The following is an 18,931-nucleotide window of genomic DNA, read 5'->3' as shown; positions in this document are numbered from 1 at the left end:
GTGTGTCTGTGTGTGTGTGTGTGTTTGGTTAGTTCCTACGGTGATCCTAGAAAACATCCCATATGTAAGGCAATGAAGTACTAAGGCAAAAGACAAAATGGCAGCATTCACCTGTATGGACAACAGTTATGAACGCCATTTTGAGTGGAAAGGAAAAACCAGAGCATTCGTATTAACAAGCATTGAACCGGACCTACACCCGCGGAGTAGTTTCTGCTAGCAGAGGGTGTCAAATGTCCCTTCGGGCGGGAAAATCAGAATCACCACCCCCAACAGAATTCCCAGCGTCTAGACACTAACTTTGGACCTTTTTTTATTCTGTCTCGGATGCGCGAACCTTCCTGATAGCTGATTGGCTAGCTCGAGTTCCTCACTGGCCCACTGATTGGTTGATTGTAAGTGTCATAAGCTCGCTTCACCGCTTGTCCATCCGCAGTCAGTGACCGCCCAACCGCCAAGACGGAGGTAGGTTGTTTTCGTACAGTTTAACCAGGGTGGGTGAGGGCAGATAGAAAGTCGGAGACTGTTGGGTACATAAGTGATTGGGTCTTCATTCTACACTCAGAGATCTTAACAATTGTTTTTCTCAGTGAAATATGAGTAAAGTTTTTAACGGCAATCCCTAATGAGCAGAGATTAACTAGCTTTGGTCTGTGAAACTCCTTTCTAGCTATTTTCTTTTTTTTTAAGATTTATTTATTTTTATTACAAAGTCAAATATACAAAGAGGAGGAGAGAGAGGAAGATCTTCCGTCAGATGATTCACTCCCCAAGTGATGGCAATGGCCAGTGCTGCGCCTCTCTGAAGCCAGGAACCAGGAATTTCTTCTGGGTCTCCCACGCGGGTGCGGAGTCCTAAGACTTTGGGCCGTCCTCGACTGCTTTCCCAGGCCACAAGCAGGGAGCTGGATGGGAAGTGGAGCTGCCGGGATTAGAACCGGCACCCATATGGGATTCCAGAGCTTTCAAGGCGAGGTCTTTACCTGTTAGCTCACCGCACTTGGCCCATCTAGTCATTTTCACTTAACAAATGAATATTTGCTTATATTGAAACTTCCCAAGGTTGAAAACCATCCCCCCCCAAATACACCAGATGCCCCTAAATTTCCACACGCAAAAATAATATCAAATAGCCTGTGCCTACAAAACTACTTTAACAGGTTGTCTACGACAAAATGGCAGTCTTCTTGGCCCCAGAAATACCTAGGTGTCTTTTCCCTGTGCAGTTTAGCTCGGGGAGAGGAGGTGGCTGGGATGGGGACGGCACCAGATTGCCGCACGTTTAAATGGCTCCTGTTCCTTCCACCTCAGCTACTGCCACACGCACGGTTTTAGGGACTTGCATTCTGGGCTTGTTTCCCATATAACCCAGTAATGTCTCTAAAGCCGTTTGTATTAGTGGTCCCCGTGTCTCTTCAAGAGAGCAGAACTACGTATCCCTTTGCCAGAAAATTCAAATAAGATGCTTACGATCCCCACACCCCCAACGCCTGACCTCATTAGGTCAGAATATCCCTCCCCTAAGAAACCCCACACACTGAAAAATGTGCCACTGACGCTGAGCTGACCAATACCTGTACCGTATGAGTATTAAGATGTCACATTGTACTCCATAAATATGTACAGTTAATTAATATTTTAATACAGTTTATTAAAGTTTTTTTTTTAAAAGATGAGCCTCCAGATCCCCCCACCCCAAAATTTAGATCAGATAGACAGGAAAGCTTAGAACAGACAGGAAGAACTCAGCTTGGACTCCCATATACCATACTAGATAGGACTCAAAGATCAGCTACTCCTCACTAAGGTATTGAAGATTTCTCTGCACACCCCTCCTAAAACTGTTCTGCTCCTCAATCATTAACATATGGCTTGTTAGAGATATAAGCCTGTTTGGTCTATCCTAAAATTCGCAAAGTTCAGTAAAAATCATGCTTGAATAATATAAGCTGCTAAATATAAAAATGAAAATAGACGTGAGACAGCTGAATAGTACCCTATAACCATTTCAAGGTTTATAGCAGCCAGATGTGTATATACTAAAATTGAGATGTCAATGAAGTAGTTACAGGATGTGGTTAAGAACTTGCATTTTCTAACACATTGGTCACTCAGTACCATGTCAATTAACTTCATGATGTTGTAAATTTCCATGTTTCTTCCTGTTGTTGAAGTTGTGTAGTGGCTTTTCATTGGAGGGGATGATATTCTGCCAGCTCTACTTTCAGCCCAAGGATGGTCTCCCAATGAAACTGTTGAATTTATCTGGACAGTAAGATGCTGGACTCTCTGCATGGTTCATGCCGGCAATGAAGGAATCATGACTGGTTATGAACTGTACTACTGTAACAATATGGAGGAATTCAATATGGGGGGAGGGCATGGGGAGGGGTTGGGGGAATCCCAGAGCCTATGAAACTGTGTCATAAAATGAAATAATAATAATTTTTAAAAAGGTGAGCACTATGAGGTTGGGGATTAAATTACCACTTACTTGCCCACATTGGAATCCTAGCTGCTCCACTTCCATGTGGATGGCAAAGGCACAAACATTTAAGCCATAGTCGGCTGCCTTCCCAGGCATATTAGTAGAAAGCCGCATCAGAAGTGGCTGCCACAGTGGATTTCAGCCATTTAGAAAATGCATGGGCAAAAGAAAAAAAAAAAAGAAAAAAAGAAAGAAAGAAAAAGAAAATGCATGGGCACATGAAAGATCTCTGTCCTCTGCTCCTCCTCCCTTCACCTTGCTTTCTCTCTTGCCTTCTGCTCTCCTCCTTTTTCTTTACCCTCTTCCTGTCTTGCCCCCTCTATCTCTGTAACCGCTATTCAAAGAATGAATATATTTTTTATAAAATAAAACATAAGCCTGGTGTTGTTACTCTGGCAATTTGAGTCCCAGCTGCTCCTCTTTCCTTCCTGCTGCCTGCAAATGCACTTGGGAAAACAGTGAAGGATGGCTCAAGTATCTGGGACCCTGCACCCATGTGAGAGACCCTAATGTAGCTCCCAGTCCTGTCTTGGCTTCTGTGCCCATTTGAGGTGTGAACTAACGTGGAAGCTCTCTATATATTTCCTCTCTGTAATTCTGTCTTTCAAATAAATAGGTAAACAAATTTCTGTTTTAAAAAAAAGTTGTGAAAAGGACAAAAATCATCTTATGAAATGAAAAATATTTTTTGTTTTTTGACTGTGAAAATTCATTGTGATTCTTCCTTTTATTTCTTGTGGTTTTAGAAAAATAATCTGAACCTCCCCAAAACTACTTACACATTCACCTCACTGCTTCCCAAAGATAATTTTTGTTTCTTTTCTAGGATTTTTTTAGCCATTTAAATAGTTAAGAGATTTTATTCTAATAGCTATAATTATAGTGCTTGTTGAAATGAAAACTGAAAACAAGTATACAAAACAGTTGATTACTAATTGTGTATTGATAGCAATAAGAGGTTCCACAACACCAAATACAACAGGTCTGAGGTTTTCCCAAGATAGATTTAATATCTCCAGCTTCTTCAGTATTTATCAAAATACAAAAAAAAAAAAAGAAAAGAAAAGAAAAGAAAAAGTAGAGGTTGTCTTTTTCTGTGGCAATTCGGACCATTGCAGGCTGAGGGAGAGAAAGCTACTTCACACATGGAGATTGGGGTGCTTCCACGGGCTGTGGCTGTAGGTGGACCAACCCTCTTGCCTGCCATGTGCTTCTGATGGTGAGACCACAAACATTCCACCAGTGTGTCAGCACATGCATGAGTGGGTGTTGAGAACGACAGGTTTTTGCTCCGGCTGTGTGCTTACCAAGGGGGCCTGAGAGAATTTCTGGGCACGTGGCCTCCTGGTGCACCCCTGCTTAGGTGACCATGTGAGCATGAGTACAAGCACGATGCTATAGCATGCAGGATGACCACAGGGATCTATTGTGACCATGCACAATGGATCTTTCAGACGATCCCGTGAACTGGCACTCAGGCCTTTCCTTGCAAGCCCCAGGTTAAGCAGCCTCCCTGATGTGTATTCAAGTGTGCGCATCTTTATTTTACACTATTTTTTTAAAATGCAGAGTTTGGATTCAAACCAACCACCATGTGAATCTTAACAGATCTAGTGCCCAGAGGTGCCAATTTGCCTCTAAGTCCCTTCTCAGTACTTAACAATAAGTTAAAATTTTTTTACAATTAAAAAAAAGAAAAAGAAAAAGCTGAACAATATTACATAGAAACTGCCAGAAACTGCCTCAGTGGAAACAAACTATTTACATTAAATAAGAAGCTGGTTGCAGGCTGCACCTGCACAGGGACAGGTGGTGCGAGGCACACTGGAACCTGCCGTGGAGGCAGCTTCTGGCACCTGGGACCACAGAGTCGCACATTTGCCACATGAGAGGAAAACAGAAGGTGAAGAGGAAGAGGGGGTACTTATTCACTTGTGGTTCCAGAGCTGACTGAAACCAGCCAGTCCAGTCCTTCTTAGAGCCCATCCCTGCTGGTGGCACAGGTGGCCTAAATGTACCAGCTCCTGTGGCATAGGGACTTCAGCTCCAGCTTGTCTGTTATATCAGCTGCATTCATGGCATTTGGGAGGTCCGGGGGATGAGAGAGAGGTGCTGCCATCACAAGGGGCCACAAGCTGCCCATCTCCAGGGCAGAAGGCCCAGGTCATCTTGAGGCCACCCCTACCTCACCCCTACCCGCTTCCAAAGGTCACATTTAGGAAAGCTAGTCCCAAGTGCCCGCCTACCCGCTTATTGGCAGACACTAGGAGGACTGCATCCCTCAGCTCATCCTCAGCTAGTATCCTCATGAGCTCCTTCCCTGCCTCATTCACATGCTGTCTGTCATTGCTGTCCACCACAAAGATCAAGCCTTGGGTATTTTGGAAGTAGTGGCACCACAGTGACTGAGTCTTGTCCTGGCAGCCTACATTCCACACTGTGAAGCCGATGTTCTTGAATTCTGCAGTCTCCACATTGAAACCTATGGTGGGATTGGTGGTCATGATCTCACTGAGCTTCAGCTTGCACAAAATCGTCTTCCCTGCAGCATCCAGGCCCACTATGAGGATGCGCATTTCCCTTTTGCCAAAAAAGCCCTTTAAGAGGTCTGCAAAGATGTTCCCCATTGATGTGAACAAGTGGAAGCTGCAATAGCCAGAAGTCTTGGTGGTGGCTGCTCTGAGCCAGGCGTTGGTTGAATTCCCACAAGATGGTGGAGCCCTTATTTTTTTTTATTTTTAATCAACACATAACATATACATTTATGGTGTTAAGTGTGATCATTTAATACATGTATATAATGTATACAATGATCAAATTACAATAATTAACATTTACCTATGATTAGGTAAATGTGTTTTGGGTATCTTTGTGTTGGGTATCTTTGAACTCTCTTCTACTTTTTTATAAAGTATATACTAAATCATTGTAAACTATATTATCCTGTACTATTAAACAGAACTCATTCCTCCTTCCTAACTGTATTTTTGGACCTGTTACCCAGCCTCTCTCTAGCCCTTCTGCCTCCCTACCCTTCTAATCTGTCTTCTCTCGAAGCTTCTAAAACTACACTGTTCTACCCTCTACCTCTAGGAAATCAGTTTTTCGTAATTCTTTTTATTGGAAAGGCAGATAGAAGGAAAGACAGACAGAAAGATCTTCCATCTGTTGGTTCACTCCCCAAGTGGCTGCAACAGCCAGAGCTGAGCCAGTCCAAAGCCATGAGCTTCTTCTAGGTCTCCCAAGTAGATGCAGGTTCCCAAGGCTTTGGGCCATTCTCGACTGCTTTCCCAGGCCACAGCAGGGAGCTGGATGGGAAGTGGAGCTGCCGGGATTAGAACCGGTGCCCATATGGGATCCTGGCACATGCAAGGCGAGATTTAGCCACTAGGCTATTGCTCCAGGCTCTAGAAAATCAATTTCTTCTAGAAAATCAGTTTCTTCTAGAAAATCAGCTTCTACCTATGTATGAGGTCATGCAGAATTTGTCTTTTTATGCTTCATTTACCCGACAAAGAGTCTTTATATTTTTCTTTCAGGTCAAAAAGAACCTCGGTGGAAGTATAACGATGCTTCAAGAACTTCTTGAAAAACTGCAAATAAGAGGTAAGTTTATTTTGGTACAAAAAAAATTAACTCTATTTGGTACTTAGTTACAAATATCGTTTCACTAAATCATACCGTGTAAATGATAATATTTTCTTCTTTCAAGCGTTAATAAAACAAAATGGCGAATAGTGAGGAGTCTGGGGGTACTTGTAATCTTTTATTCTTAATTTGAGTGTTAAGAGTGTGCTCATAAAAAACCACATTTACATGTGCACTTAAGTGTATTTCTTTGTATGTATACGTATATCTCAACAAAATGCTTTTAAAAATTGAAATCTGGGGTTGGTATATGGTGCAGTAGATCAAACTAACTACTGCCTGTGACATTGACATCCCATATCAGAGTACAGGTTCCAGCTCTGGCTGCTCCACTTCTGATCCAGCTCCCTGTTAAATGTGCCTGAAAAAGCAGCAGAGGATGGTCCAATTGCTTGGGCCCCTGCTACCAAGGTGGAAGACTCAGATGAAGTTCTAGGCTCCTGGCTTCAGTCTGGCTCCGCCTCAGTCTCATAGCTACTTGGAGTGAGGAGAAGATATCTTTCGCTTTCTCTCTCTCTCTCTCTCTCTCTCTCTGTCTCTCTAACCCCACTTTATAACTGCCTTTCAAATAAATAAAATACTTTTAAAATTTTTGAAGCCTACGCATGTGAAGGATCTTCTAAAAGTTCCTGGAAATGCATATTTGGGGAAAAAAACTGCATGGGTTTTTAAAATTTATTTATTTGAAAGGAAGAGCAATACAGAGAGAGAAAGGTATCTTCTAGCTGCTGGCTCACCACCCCCCATATGGCCACGGTGCATTAGCAGGGAGCTGGATCACAAGCAAAGGAACCAGGAGTCCAATTGACACTGTGAAACGAGATGCCAGCATTGCAAGTAGAGGCTCAACCCACTGAACCACAATGCCAGTCCCTAAACTAACATTTATTTGCTTTCATTTTCTTTCAAGGACAGAGACAGAGATCTTCATCTTCCATCTTCTGATTCATTCCCCCAATTGCTTGCAACAGCTAAGGCTTTACCAAACCAAAGTTAGGAACCACACTAACTCCACAAACTTTCTGAAGTATGTTCCCCACTCATAGTAACTAACCCCTCTGAAAGACTCCAGGTTGCTTTGCTCATGCCCACACCTGTCACCTCTAATAAATGCTTGTCTCAGAGATTCCCCAGTCCCTCATTGTCATTTGGCACTCCCAGCCCTAGAGCCTTTCTCAAGAACAGGTTAATCCAATATGAAGAAAAGTAAACCTAAAACCCAGTGACCGATCGAGTGTGGCCATCCCCCAGTGCCTTCTGTCTCAGTACGTTTGGTCTTGTGCCTGTAGATGATCAGCCTGTGTCCCTTCAAGCTCAGACTGTTTCCAGTGCTATGAACAAAGAGGGCTCCTCTTCCAAGAGCCTGAGGGCTGATCCTCAGAAATCAGATAAGTCTTGCAAGGTGAGATAACCTAGAGGGGGCAGAGGAGTGGGCCAGGAAACAGCATACATAGGTGACAAGATTTCTGAAGACAGAGGCACCAGGGACAAGAGTGGTGTCTCAGGAGGTGCAGGGCTTTGGGAATATCCCACTCTCAGTCTGCCCTCACCTAACATGCTTGGAAACAACAGATTCATGTTCTTATACTACACTCCCAGCCTATTATGGGAGGTGGGAGGGAAGCAAACCAGCAACATTAAGCATCTATTGCATGCCAGAAAGGAAGCCAGGAAATGTCACCGGCATTGTCTCCAATTGCCATGACATCAATCAGAAGGGATTACTCAGAGGACAGTCCTACAGCAGAGGAAGTGGCTCTGGCTGGATAGTAGATCCATCTAAGGTGCTGACAGAATTAATTTTTCCTTTTTTTTTCCAGGCTTTCCAGGATATTTCCCAGTACTTTTCTAAGAAGGAATGGGAAAAGATGGGTTACTCTGAGAAGATCACTTATGTGTACACGAAGAGAAACTATACCACCATGACTAGACTAGGTACCAGGATGGTCTGGGTGCACACACACATGCCTGGAAACACATGGGCATTTCTCCTCTCTGTGTGCTGTGCACGTCCTTCTGAGGCTGCAACAGGTGCCTAACACTTCCCTTTGGTGCAGGGATAACTCCCAAAGCACTCCGTGGATATCTTTCTTTTTTGTCCTGGGAAGACCTGAGGGCAGGGAGTGCCATGGCAGGGGCGCTCACAGTTGGTTCCATTCTCTGTCATCAGCCTCTCCTCTTCTGAGCTCTACTGTCTGTGCACCACTGCAGCCCCCCCAGGCCCCACTGACACCCCCCCCACACACACACACACACTCTGCTCCTGCCGTCACCTTCATTCCTCCTCTCATTAAACTGGCATTTTGCTTCTTTCTAGGTTTCAAACGTGCCATGCCAGATTTCATGCGTTCTGGCATACATGCTAAAAGATCCTGTGAGAGTGATTCTGATGAAGAGCAGAACACTAATGCTGAGCATCGGGGTGAGTGGACGGGAATGCGGCTACACAGGTGCTGATTGTTCCTCCCCAGTGCCCTGGAAGTTGCTTCTTTGATTATGTTGCAGCTGAGTGAAAACAAGCTTGTGTAGAAGGTTGGATAGAGTAGCCATTCACATAAAATTCTAGGACATGCCAAACAAGAATATCCATTCCTGTGGATAATCAGTAAACGGTAAGTGAATCCAAACCTGAATTGGAATAAAGCCCTTCAAAGTCAGGGGTGTAGCCATAAGCAGAGGCTGAGAATTGGTGCCAGTTTCAAGGCAGTTTGAACCATTAGCCATACTTGTTAGCAGTGTTGTAATACATTTTTATGCTTATTTCTTCAATGTTTACATCAGAGAGACAAAAAGAGACCTTCTATCTGCTGCATTCATTCCCCCAACACCTGCAACAGCTGGAACTGAGCCAGTCCCAGGCCAGGAGCCCAGAACTACATCCAGGTCTCCCACGGGGGTGGCAGGGGCCCAATACTTGCGCTTTCACCTGCAGCCTCGCAAGGTGTGCATTAGCAGGGAGCAACAATGGGACTAGATCCCAGGCACACTGATAATGGGATGAGGGTATCTCAAGTGGTAATTCAGCCTGCTGTGCCACAGCTTTTACCAAGTTTTTGAGATCTTGAATGAAGAAATCAGAGAACTCTGAAGTAGTTATGGGAAAGTGTTGTGATCCAACTGGATTCAGCATTACTCTCACCATCATTTTGTGTGTGTTTGAAATAGTTGTTTTAGGATTATTACTTTTACTGAACAGTTAATGAATCAGAAGGTAAAGTCACCTGAGACGTCCAGGTTTCATAACAGAACGTGGGTATAGGATAAATACACTGAGAGACAATGGAGAAACATTATGCAGTGAAAAATATCATTTTTAAAGATTTTTATTTATTTTTATTGCAAAGGCAGATATACAGAGAGGAGGAGAGACAGGGAGGAAGATCTTCCATCTGATGGTTCACTCCCCAAGTGGCCGCAATAGCTGGAGCTTAGGACATCCGAAGCCAGGAGCCATGAGCTTCTTCCAGGTCTCCCGCGCGGGTGCAGGGTCCCAAAGCTTTGGGCCATCCTTGACTGCTTTCCCAGGCCACAGGCAGGGAGCTAGATGGGAAGCAGGGCTCCAGGATTAGAACCAGCGCACAAATGGGATCCCGGCATATTCAAGGAGAGGACTTTAGCCGCTGTGCTATTGCGCTGGGCCCAATCCTATTTCTTATTCCTAGTTGAACTTGAGTCTGTTTGTTAAACTTAGAAGTCACACACACACACACACACTGAGCCTTCCCACATGTCAATAAATAGTAACAATAGAGTTTGGTTAAACTCTGGGCGGACTCTGGGATGGGGATCTTTGTGCATTTGAGCAATGTGTGTCATCATCATAAAAGGGACAAGATGTGTATGTTAGCTCCTCTGCTCTGATAGCACACCTGTGGGAAGGTAGGGTCGGAATGTCCAAATCTCTCCAGTAGACTTGTGACTCTCCAAGTAAACAAACCAGACCGTCCATGCCCCCACAATCACTGGGAGAGCTCAGAGAGGCCATCGCTTGAGTATCTGCCAAATTTTTGACATTAAAGGAATGTCTTTCAACTGGAAACGTTTCAGAACCACTGAACTAAATCGTCCATGCTTCGTCACACATTAACAGCTTGATTCAGGCATAACAGACCTTGTAAGACTCATTTTAATTGTACAGTTTGTAGTTCCCTTGTATCTTTAAGTAGATCCAGTTCAAATTCTCAGCCAATCAGTTTTATTCAAGGGACAAAAGTAAGAAATATGTCACATAATAGAAGGAGGCAGCCATCTAGTTGAGACGCATAAGCGTCTGCCTTTGAATCCCTTGATACTGCAGTTGCCTGTTGAATTTGGAAATAGTTATCAACAAAGAAAAGTTCTGATTGCTCACCCTTTTCCAGGTGATGGGCCTTCTGGCATGAGGCAGGCAAAAACCTTGAAGGTGAGTATCCTCCCACTCAAAAGGACCAGAGACCTCTTGTCCCCCAGTGGATGTGAATATTACTAAGTGTTGGGAAACATCAAACCCAACTGCCTGCCTTGTTCCGCTTTCCTCATGTCTTTATCCTGCTGTAGCACTGACGGCTTCACAGTACCTAACAATTGTGCTAGCTAATAATTCTTTTATATTCATGCTAGTGCCAGGTGTTAAGCCGTTCACATACATAAATGTACTTAATCCTTGCGGAACTCTCTCTGATCTTGTTTCTGTTATTATCTCCAAACAATGGCAATATTATAAGTTAAATAAGCGTAAGTTTCATTCTCACCTGTCACAGGACCACTTGCACGGCTGGGAAATCAGTTGACCCCTCCCTACTCAGAGTTCCTTGAGGGCCCTAACGTCTGAAGCCTGCAACCTAGCCCAGTACAATTGCCAGTGTGGAGAGAAATGGGGAGCAAATTCAGAGCAGGATCATGAAGGGAAGCGTTCGTGTTGATTGCTACCACCTCGAAAGGTGGTTAGGAGCTCGGGAAGCTCTTTAGGTTGTTTTACGTACACCGTTCACATTCTTGAGTCAGCAAGCTGTGTGTAAGGTACCTTAAGATTGCTGGCCAATGTTGCTCCCTGACACAAGCGGAAGTCAATAGATGGACCACCTTGCCTGATTCCACATTCAGTCTTCCGGCCCGGGGAATGGCAGTAGGCTGCACGTGGTACTGCTTTCTTTGTTGCCCAGATTCATTTCTGCCAACCACTTTTTCCTCTGCCTTCTTTATGTCTAGCTCCCCCGACACTGTCTTTTTTCAGCAATGCTCCATCTCTGTACATTTTTATATTTATTCTTCCAGAAGCCAATCTACAGGCTTTATATGAGATCATCCACATTTTATAAAAGCCTTTCCTTTTATAGACTTGATAAATTTTAAGCATTTATTTATTTATGAAAGGCAAAGTTTTATATAGAGAGAAGATAGAGATATAGAGAGAGGTCTTCCACCTTCTGGTTCACTCCCAAGTGACCACAATGGCCGGAGCTGAGCTGATATGAAGCCAGAAGTCAGAAGCTTCTTCCGGGTCTCCCACATGGGTGCAGGGGCCCAAGGCTTTGGGCCATCTTCTGCTGCTTTCTCAAGGCATAAGCAGAGAGCTGGATTGAAAGTAGAACAGCTCCATGGACATGAACCTGTATCCATATGGGCTGCCAGCACTACAGGTGGAAGATTAGCCCACTGTGCCACCGTACCAGCCTGATGGATTCTTAGAATGCTTTTCCTCACCAAATTTTCTGTGTAACATAGTCCCAATCACACAGAGCCTCATGCTGTTTGTGAGAATGTGTGGCTAGAGTGTGAAGCAAAGCATTCCAGTCTTGGTAACACCATTCATTCAGGTCATTCCTTTTTCCTTCAAACCTCATAGAGTCCTCGTAATTTAGGAATAAATAATGTCCCTATTATTGAGTGCACTAATTAAAAATAATGCAGATAAGGACACTTTCGAAGCTCTAAAGCTCTAGAGAAATGCCACGGACACTGCTTGTGTATGCCCTTCCTATTCAAAAGGTGATCCAGCAACCAGTGAAGCAAGAAAATATTTCAAAGGTAATACGGGGAGCAACTAAGTCAGGAGGAACCAAGAAAAAGCCACCTCGCCAGGGAACCCCAAGTACCCATGGGAAGCAAGTCGTGATGTCAGGTAAAAGGAAATTACTTGGGAACAAGCTCTCTGGTTTCCCTGCCTACATTCATGTGTGGTCTCATGGACTCTGGATGAGCCTAGCTTCCTCTTAAGCTGAGGAGCTTGCCCGTGGTCTGCTGAGTGTTTGACTTCTAAAACTACAGAGACAATTTGCCAACCATACAAAAGCCATGTGACTTTTGGCAAGTCTTCTCAACTCTCTAAGTTTCAGAGTCCTTGTCCATAAAAGAGAAATGGAGAATTGAGATTCAGCCATTGTGAGGTGGTGGTCAATTAAATATAGAAGGCTTGAGGGCAGGACAGGGACTCAAAGTATTCCATCTGTGTTGATCTAGGAGCATAGCTAATTCTAGGTTGTATTTCCAGCCTTTAACTCAATGCTGGACACAATATGCCTTTAACATATGCTGAAAGAAAGAAAGAAGTGTTGTAAGTGAAGAGTTTGGGAATCTAAACCTGGTGATAGAGAAGGCAAAAGTTCTGCAACTTAAACTGGCATCTAGTCTGTATTGATATGGGTCTTAACATATCAGCCTATTTGAGCTGCATAGGAACATGTGGGACACTTGTTTTGGGAACACTGGGAGGGGAGAGGAGTGTGCTTTTCTGACAAAGTAGGACCTAACGTTCACTGACCAACCCACACCTCCTTCACCAACTCTTCTCCATCATAGCAGTCAAGAAGGAGGAGAGTGGTGTCTGGAGCCACCGGCTGCGGGAGCGGAAGTATGTGGTCGCTTATGAAGAGATCAGCGACCCTGAGGAAGAGGACTAAGTCTGTAAGTGACCCTCCAGCCCACCCTACCCCCACACTCCCAGATGCTTGCTGTTCTTGTTGTACTGGGATCCCATCTTGTCGTTTATTCCCCAAATTATTCTCTTCGCCTCTTCCTTTAGGGGTTCACTGTTGAGGCTCAATGATGAACTGCTCCATGCTTTTTGCTCTGGATGGAGAATCATAAAAAAAATTCCTGGAAATTTTACATTATGAGAGGGAAAAAACAGCATGTTTTTTTTAATGCACAAAAATAAGCTGACCTTTTAAATTCCATTTTCTATGAAAGTTTTTGAAGTCTCTTCATAATATCCAAAGATGTCTCCTACCCAGGATGCCATGGGTTCCCAGAGCCCAGATCAGCTCCTGATGGACAGACTATACCTTCCACTAACCTAGGAACACAGAGGCCAGGTGATGGAGTCACCATGGCTGCAGCAGAAGGCTTGCATTCAGGAGATGCAATGGGAGGAGGAGGAGGAGCAGCGGGGGACATGTCTGAGTCTTGAGGCCAGGCAGGGTCAGAGCATGGGGATGCTGTAAGGCTGTGGCTCAGGTCAACAGGCAATGGGATATCACTGTCACCTGTTTTCCTTTCTGTCCTTGTCTCAGCCTCTGTGATGTGACCTGCCTGTAACGAGAAACAGAACGTGGTGACCTTTGAAGAACACAGGCAGGGCTGTACACCTTCGGTCAGCAACAAGTGAACTTAGTACTCCTCATAGTGAAATTGTGAGCATCAATGTGCTCCCGTGAACCAGAAGCACTCTCCTAGTGATTTTTCCCACTCTGGCAAGCACTCTGTTAGCTATAGCACTATGTTTGTTAGAGTAGCACTATCCTTATTCGTCAGATATGACAACTCAGATGTGCCAACAACAATTCAGAGCATTTAATTCCAGACATTTTTTTCTCTGTATTGATGCATGTAGATGTGGGGTACCAACTTTTACCTGATCTTCACTGCTTGTTACTTGTATCCTGGACAAGCTCTTGAATTGTTTGCTGTCTTTACATTATGTAAAGCCCAGACTCCCATCACCATTTATTTTGTACTTACTAGTAACAATAAAGATTTGCAAACATCTCCCTATTGTTTCCACCTCTCATTCTCGTGTACACTTGGGTTTCTTTAGGATAGCTTTTTAGAAGTGGAATTGACACAACAGGGGAGTCATTCGTTTAACACACACCAAACCATAACATAGCCTGTGCCAAGTGCTGTTGCAGATACTGTTGGAGAAAGGTCAGAAACCAAGGCAGACAGCCCTACCCTCATGGAGCCAATAGCCTAGTGTGAGAACATCTTCAATTAACTTTCAAAGACACCACACACTCAGGTCCTAGGGCAAGATTCTGCAGCACATGATTGGAGGCCTTGGCCTTGCTCACTGAAAGCTCTTTAGGTTCAGGAGCAGAGATGGTCCATTTCTATTTGGGAGCGTGGGGGAGGAGACAGAGATGAAACTACCAACTGTGGTGGGGAAGGGAAAAGTCCAAGAAAACTACAGGCAACACTTGAAATTCTGTACATCTACCACAGGTAAATTTGCAAGTTCATAATTTTGTGTGGCCCACAAGTTGTGTTATGCATGTCCAAACGGCCCTTGGCAAAGTAAAAGGTTTCCGATCTATAAACTAGGGTAACGTGGAAAAATCAGGAAAGAGCATAAGTCATCACTGTGTTATAGCAGGTAAAGCTGCCACCTGAAATGCTGGCATCTCATATGGCCACCAGTTTGAGTTCTAGCTGCTCCCTTGCGATCCAACTCCATGCTAGTGTGCTTGGAAAAGCAGAGTAAGATAGCTCAAGTGTTTGGGTCCCTGACACCCATGTGGGTGACACAAATGGAGTTCCTGGATCTTGGCTTCAGCCTGGCCCCACCCTGGAAGTTACGGCTATTTCAGGAATAAGCCTACAGATTCTATTAAGTTCATTCTGTAGTAGGCTAATCCTCCTGTAAGCACTGGCATCCCATATGGGTGCCTCTTCATGTCCCAGCTGCTCCACTTCCAATCCAACTCCCGGCTTATGGCCTGGGAAAGCAATGGAGAATGGCTGATGTCCATGGGCCCCTGTATCCATGTGGAATACCTGGAGGTAGCCTCTGGCTGCTGGCTTCATTTAAACTCAGCTGCAGCTGTTTTGGCCATTTGAGAAGGGAACCCATAGATGGAAGATCTTTCTGTCTTTCTTTCTCTCTGTAATTCTGCCCTTCAAATAGCAAAGGGAAGATGCCAGTTAAGATACCCACATCCTTCATCAGAGTACCTGGATTCTGTAGCTTCTGATTGCAGCTTTCTGAGAATGTGAACTGTAGCACATAGCAGTAAATGGCTCAAATGACTGGGTTCGCATTATCCACAACAAAGACCTGGACAGAGTTCTCAGCTGTGGGGTTCACCCTCCCCACACAGTGTGTGCAATTGGAGATGCAGACAGATGACAACTTGTTTTCTCTTTCCCTTCTACTCTCTCTTTTCCTCTCCATACCCCTGTTTCACTCCCCAAATGCCTACAATAGCTGTGGCTGGACCAGACCAAAGGCAGGATCTAGGTCTCCCACATAGGTGCCAGGAGCTCAACTGAGCCATTCCCTGTGCTTCCCAGAGTCTATGTGAACACAAATGTTGGAGTTGAACTAGAACTTGGGTGTCTCGGTGTTTCAACAGCTTGGACAAACACCCACCCCCTAGATCATTTTTTTTAAAGAGAAGTGGACCAAAGATGTGGTGCAGCAAATTGAATGTTCACAATTGAGTGGTTTGCTCCCTAAATGGTTCCCATATCTGAGCACCAGTTCCACTCCTAGCTAATCTGCTTCCCATGTGGCTCCCTGCTAATGAACTTGGAAAGGCAGGAAAGATGGCCTGAGGAAGTCGGTTCCTACTACCCACGTAGAACATCAGGATGGCATTTTGCGCTTCTGGCTTCTGCATGACCTAGCATTGGCTGTTGCTGTCATTTGGGGAGTGAACAAAAAGATGAAAGATTATCTCTCTCTCTCTCTCTTTCAGTCTTTGTTATTGTTCTAATAAAATCACAAAGTTTGAAAAAATAGAGAGATGGAGCCCCAGATAGACGATGGGCATCCCGCCAGAGTTCTTAGCTGGTATGTGTAGGAGGGACAGGTTTGGAACTAACTGTGATTTCAAAAACATTCTGCAAGATAGGTGCATGTAATGGGGAGGTGGAGAGAGGATTGAATGAGGCAGGCATTGTTTCAAATCTAAGGGTAGAATGCATGAGGTCATTGTCTTGAGACAAGGCGTGCCCATCAAGGGAAGGGGTACAGGGAGGTAGAGGCAGGAGCCCTGGTACCAAGAGAGGGCAAAGATCAACAGAGTGGGCAGAAGAGGGGCAGACAGAGCAAGGCAGAACCAGGGCCAAGTGTGAGCTGTCACAGCTCGTGAAGCACCTTGAGTAGACAGGGTTTTCTGCCCCTATTCCTTCTGTTCTCTCATCTTCCTCCTGCTGCTGCTCATCTCATGCGACAAACTCAAGTTCTAAGATGCATCAAGTCTGGCTTTGCCTGTCTCAGAGCCAGTCTTCCTCCACCAAGCCTGGGATCCAGTGTGGATGAATGTGCTCTTCTAATGTGGATCCCAACTAGTTTTTCAAAATTTGTATTTATTTGTTTGTTTGTTTAAATGTAGAGATACAGCAAGAGGTATACACACACACACACACACACACACACACACACACACAAAGAGATCTTCCATCTGCTGGTTCACTCCCAAATATCCACAACTTGCTAGATCTGAACCAGGCTGAAGCCAGGAGCCAGGAGCTTCTTTTGGGTTTCTTGTGTAGGTGGCCAGGCCCCAAACTCTAGGGCCATGCTCTGTTGCTTTTCCAGGCACATTACCAGGGAGCTGAATAGAAAGTGCTGCCTCTGGGACTCCAGCCCATGCTCATATGGGATGCTGGCAGGACATAACTTAGTCCCCTGAGACTCAATGCCTGTCCCCGACCCCAAGACTTTTTTTTCTGTTCTTGTAGTCTAAGTGCTGTTTTTCTTTCAATTTGTTTTTATCTGTCTCTAAGATTACTCCTAGTTCCCAGCAGAGAACTGTAGCAATGTGGAGATGGGTGAGCAAGAACAGCAGAGACAGCATCACTGAGCAGAGCTATGAGCTTTGCCCACCACGACCCATAAGAAAATCTGGTGAGGGCCCGGCACAGTGGCCTAGCGGCTAAAGTCCTTGCCTTGAATGCGCCAGGATCCCATATGGGCGCCAGTTCTCATCCCAGCTGCTCCACTTCCCATCCAGCTCCCTGCTTGTGGCCTGGGAAAGCAGTTGAGGACAGCCCAAAGCCTTGGGACCCTATACCCTCGTGGGAGACCCGGAAGAGGTTCCTGGCTCCCGGCTTCAGATTGGCGTAGCACCGGCCGTTGCGGTCACTTGGGGAGTGAATCATCAGACGGAAGATCTTCCTCTCTGTCTTTCCTCCTCTCTGTATATCTGACTTTACAATAAAAATAAAATCTTTAAAAAAAAGAAAAAGAAAAGAAAGTCTGGTGAGCAGACTCAAAATAAATCCTCACACAACAGCACAGACTCCTACACGTACAGGTTGTCCTTTCCATTCTGTTTTGTGACATGTCACGTGATTTCCTTCTAATTCATGAACAACAGGAAATTGCTTTATGACTTACGATCCTTTTGCTCTGTCTGGAGCCTGCAGCCTGCACTTTGCAGAAAATCCTTCTCCATGACCCCAGTGTGTGTCTACCAGGCGATTCCACTCCGAAACCAGCAGAGAGGATTCAATGCATTGGCTCCTGAAGCCCCTTGCAGCCCATGTCCCCTGGGAGATGGTGACTTGGGAGGCTTGCTGCTCGTTTTTGCTCCAGGATTTGACCTGGGCATGGGTCTCTATATGCAATGAGCGAGGGTTGACCCAGTACAGACTTCACCCTCCTGGGAGAGCAGGCTTTCTGATCAGAGCAGTGTACAGGATTCTGTTGTGATGACAGGAAGCATGACTTGTTTCTCACTCCTGCTGCTTGTCCATCCCTTGTGGACTGGCCTTCTTCTCCACATGACTAACACTCTCACTCCAAGACACACACAGAGCAGACATATCAGTAGCCTGGCAGAGACAAAGCAGGGTAGGTAAGCATAAACTATCTGTGGCTCAGCCGCTGGTAAATAAATCTTCCTACTTGTAGGACTTTTGCATATCAAGATGCATTTTAGAACCAAGGTCAAATACAATGATTTTATAAAATAATAAATCCTTATTAGGATTCTGATTAGAATGCCATTGAGTTCACAGATGAATTTGGAGGAAGGAATTGGAGGCATCTTTATATTGCTGAGTCCTCTTTTTAAAGATTTCTTTATTCATTATGATTTATTTATTTATTTTTATCAGAAAGTCAGATGTGCAGAGAAGGAGGCAGAAATGTCTTTATCCGCTGGCTTACTCCCCAAGTGGCCGCAACGGCCAGAGCTGAACTAATCCAGAACCAGGAACCAGGAGCTTTTTCCAGGTCTCCTACACAGGTGCAGGGACCCCCCCCCCAATCCTCCACCACTTTCTCAGGTCACAGGTAGGGAGCTAGATGGGAACTAGAGCAGCCGGGACACAAACCGACACCAATATGGGATCCCAGTGCATTAAAGGTGAAGATTTAGCCACTAGGCTATTGTGCCGGGCCCTTTGCTGAGTCTTTCTATCAAACTGGTGCCCATATGGAATGCCAGTATCACATGTGGAGACTGTACCCACTGGGCCACAATGCTCTGCCCTAAACATGTTTCAGTTCCTAGTACAGAAAGGTGAGTTTGGCTCATTGTATTATTCAGAGAGTATTATTCCTTTTTCTATATTGGGAACAACATTATCAAGGTTGTATTTGTTGCGTAAAACATGGGGCATTTTGTTCATGTATATTACTTAGGA

General features: G+C 44.8%; 2 protein-coding genes across 4 annotated transcripts; one reads left to right on the top strand and one right to left on the bottom strand.

Annotated features, from left to right (window-relative positions):
- The first annotated feature begins 397 nt into the window (after nt 1-397).
- On the top strand, nt 398-14,101 carry LOC101522639 (protein SSX4). 2 transcript variants are annotated; one of them, XM_058658475.1, is made up of 9 exons: nt 398-465; nt 6,028-6,094; nt 7,426-7,538; nt 7,957-8,071; nt 8,454-8,558; nt 10,498-10,538; nt 12,104-12,236; nt 12,917-13,018; nt 13,627-14,101. In XM_058658475.1, exons 2-8 carry the CDS (start codon nt 6,058-6,060, stop codon nt 13,012-13,014), a joined length of 642 nt encoding a protein of 213 aa, XP_058514458.1. In that variant the 5' UTR covers nt 398-465; nt 6,028-6,057; the 3' UTR covers nt 13,015-13,018; nt 13,627-14,101. The 2 variants fall into 2 exon arrangements, with proteins under 2 accessions (XP_058514458.1, XP_004588050.2); XM_004587993.2 differs by having other exon boundaries at nt 400-465; nt 12,914-13,018.
- On the bottom strand, nt 4,497-5,115 carry LOC101522396 (ADP-ribosylation factor 1-like). Of its 2 annotated transcripts, XM_058658476.1 has the most exons (3): nt 4,971-5,115; nt 4,736-4,859; nt 4,497-4,581 (listed from the first exon to the last, which is right to left on the bottom strand). In XM_058658476.1, the coding sequence occupies exons 1-3, from the start codon at nt 5,113-5,115 to the stop codon at nt 4,497-4,499; spliced, it is 354 nt and encodes a 117-aa protein (XP_058514459.1). The 2 variants fall into 2 exon arrangements, with proteins under 2 accessions (XP_058514459.1, XP_012783237.2); XM_012927783.2 differs by having other exon boundaries at nt 4,736-5,115.
- Nucleotides 14,102-18,931: the final 4,830 nt, after the last annotated feature.

The sequence above is a fragment of the Ochotona princeps genome, chromosome X (genome assembly GCF_030435755.1).
Source record: "Ochotona princeps isolate mOchPri1 chromosome X, mOchPri1.hap1, whole genome shotgun sequence".
NCBI lineage: Eukaryota > Metazoa > Chordata > Mammalia > Lagomorpha > Ochotonidae > Ochotona > Ochotona princeps.
This window is presented reverse-complemented; position numbering and strand designations above follow the sequence as displayed.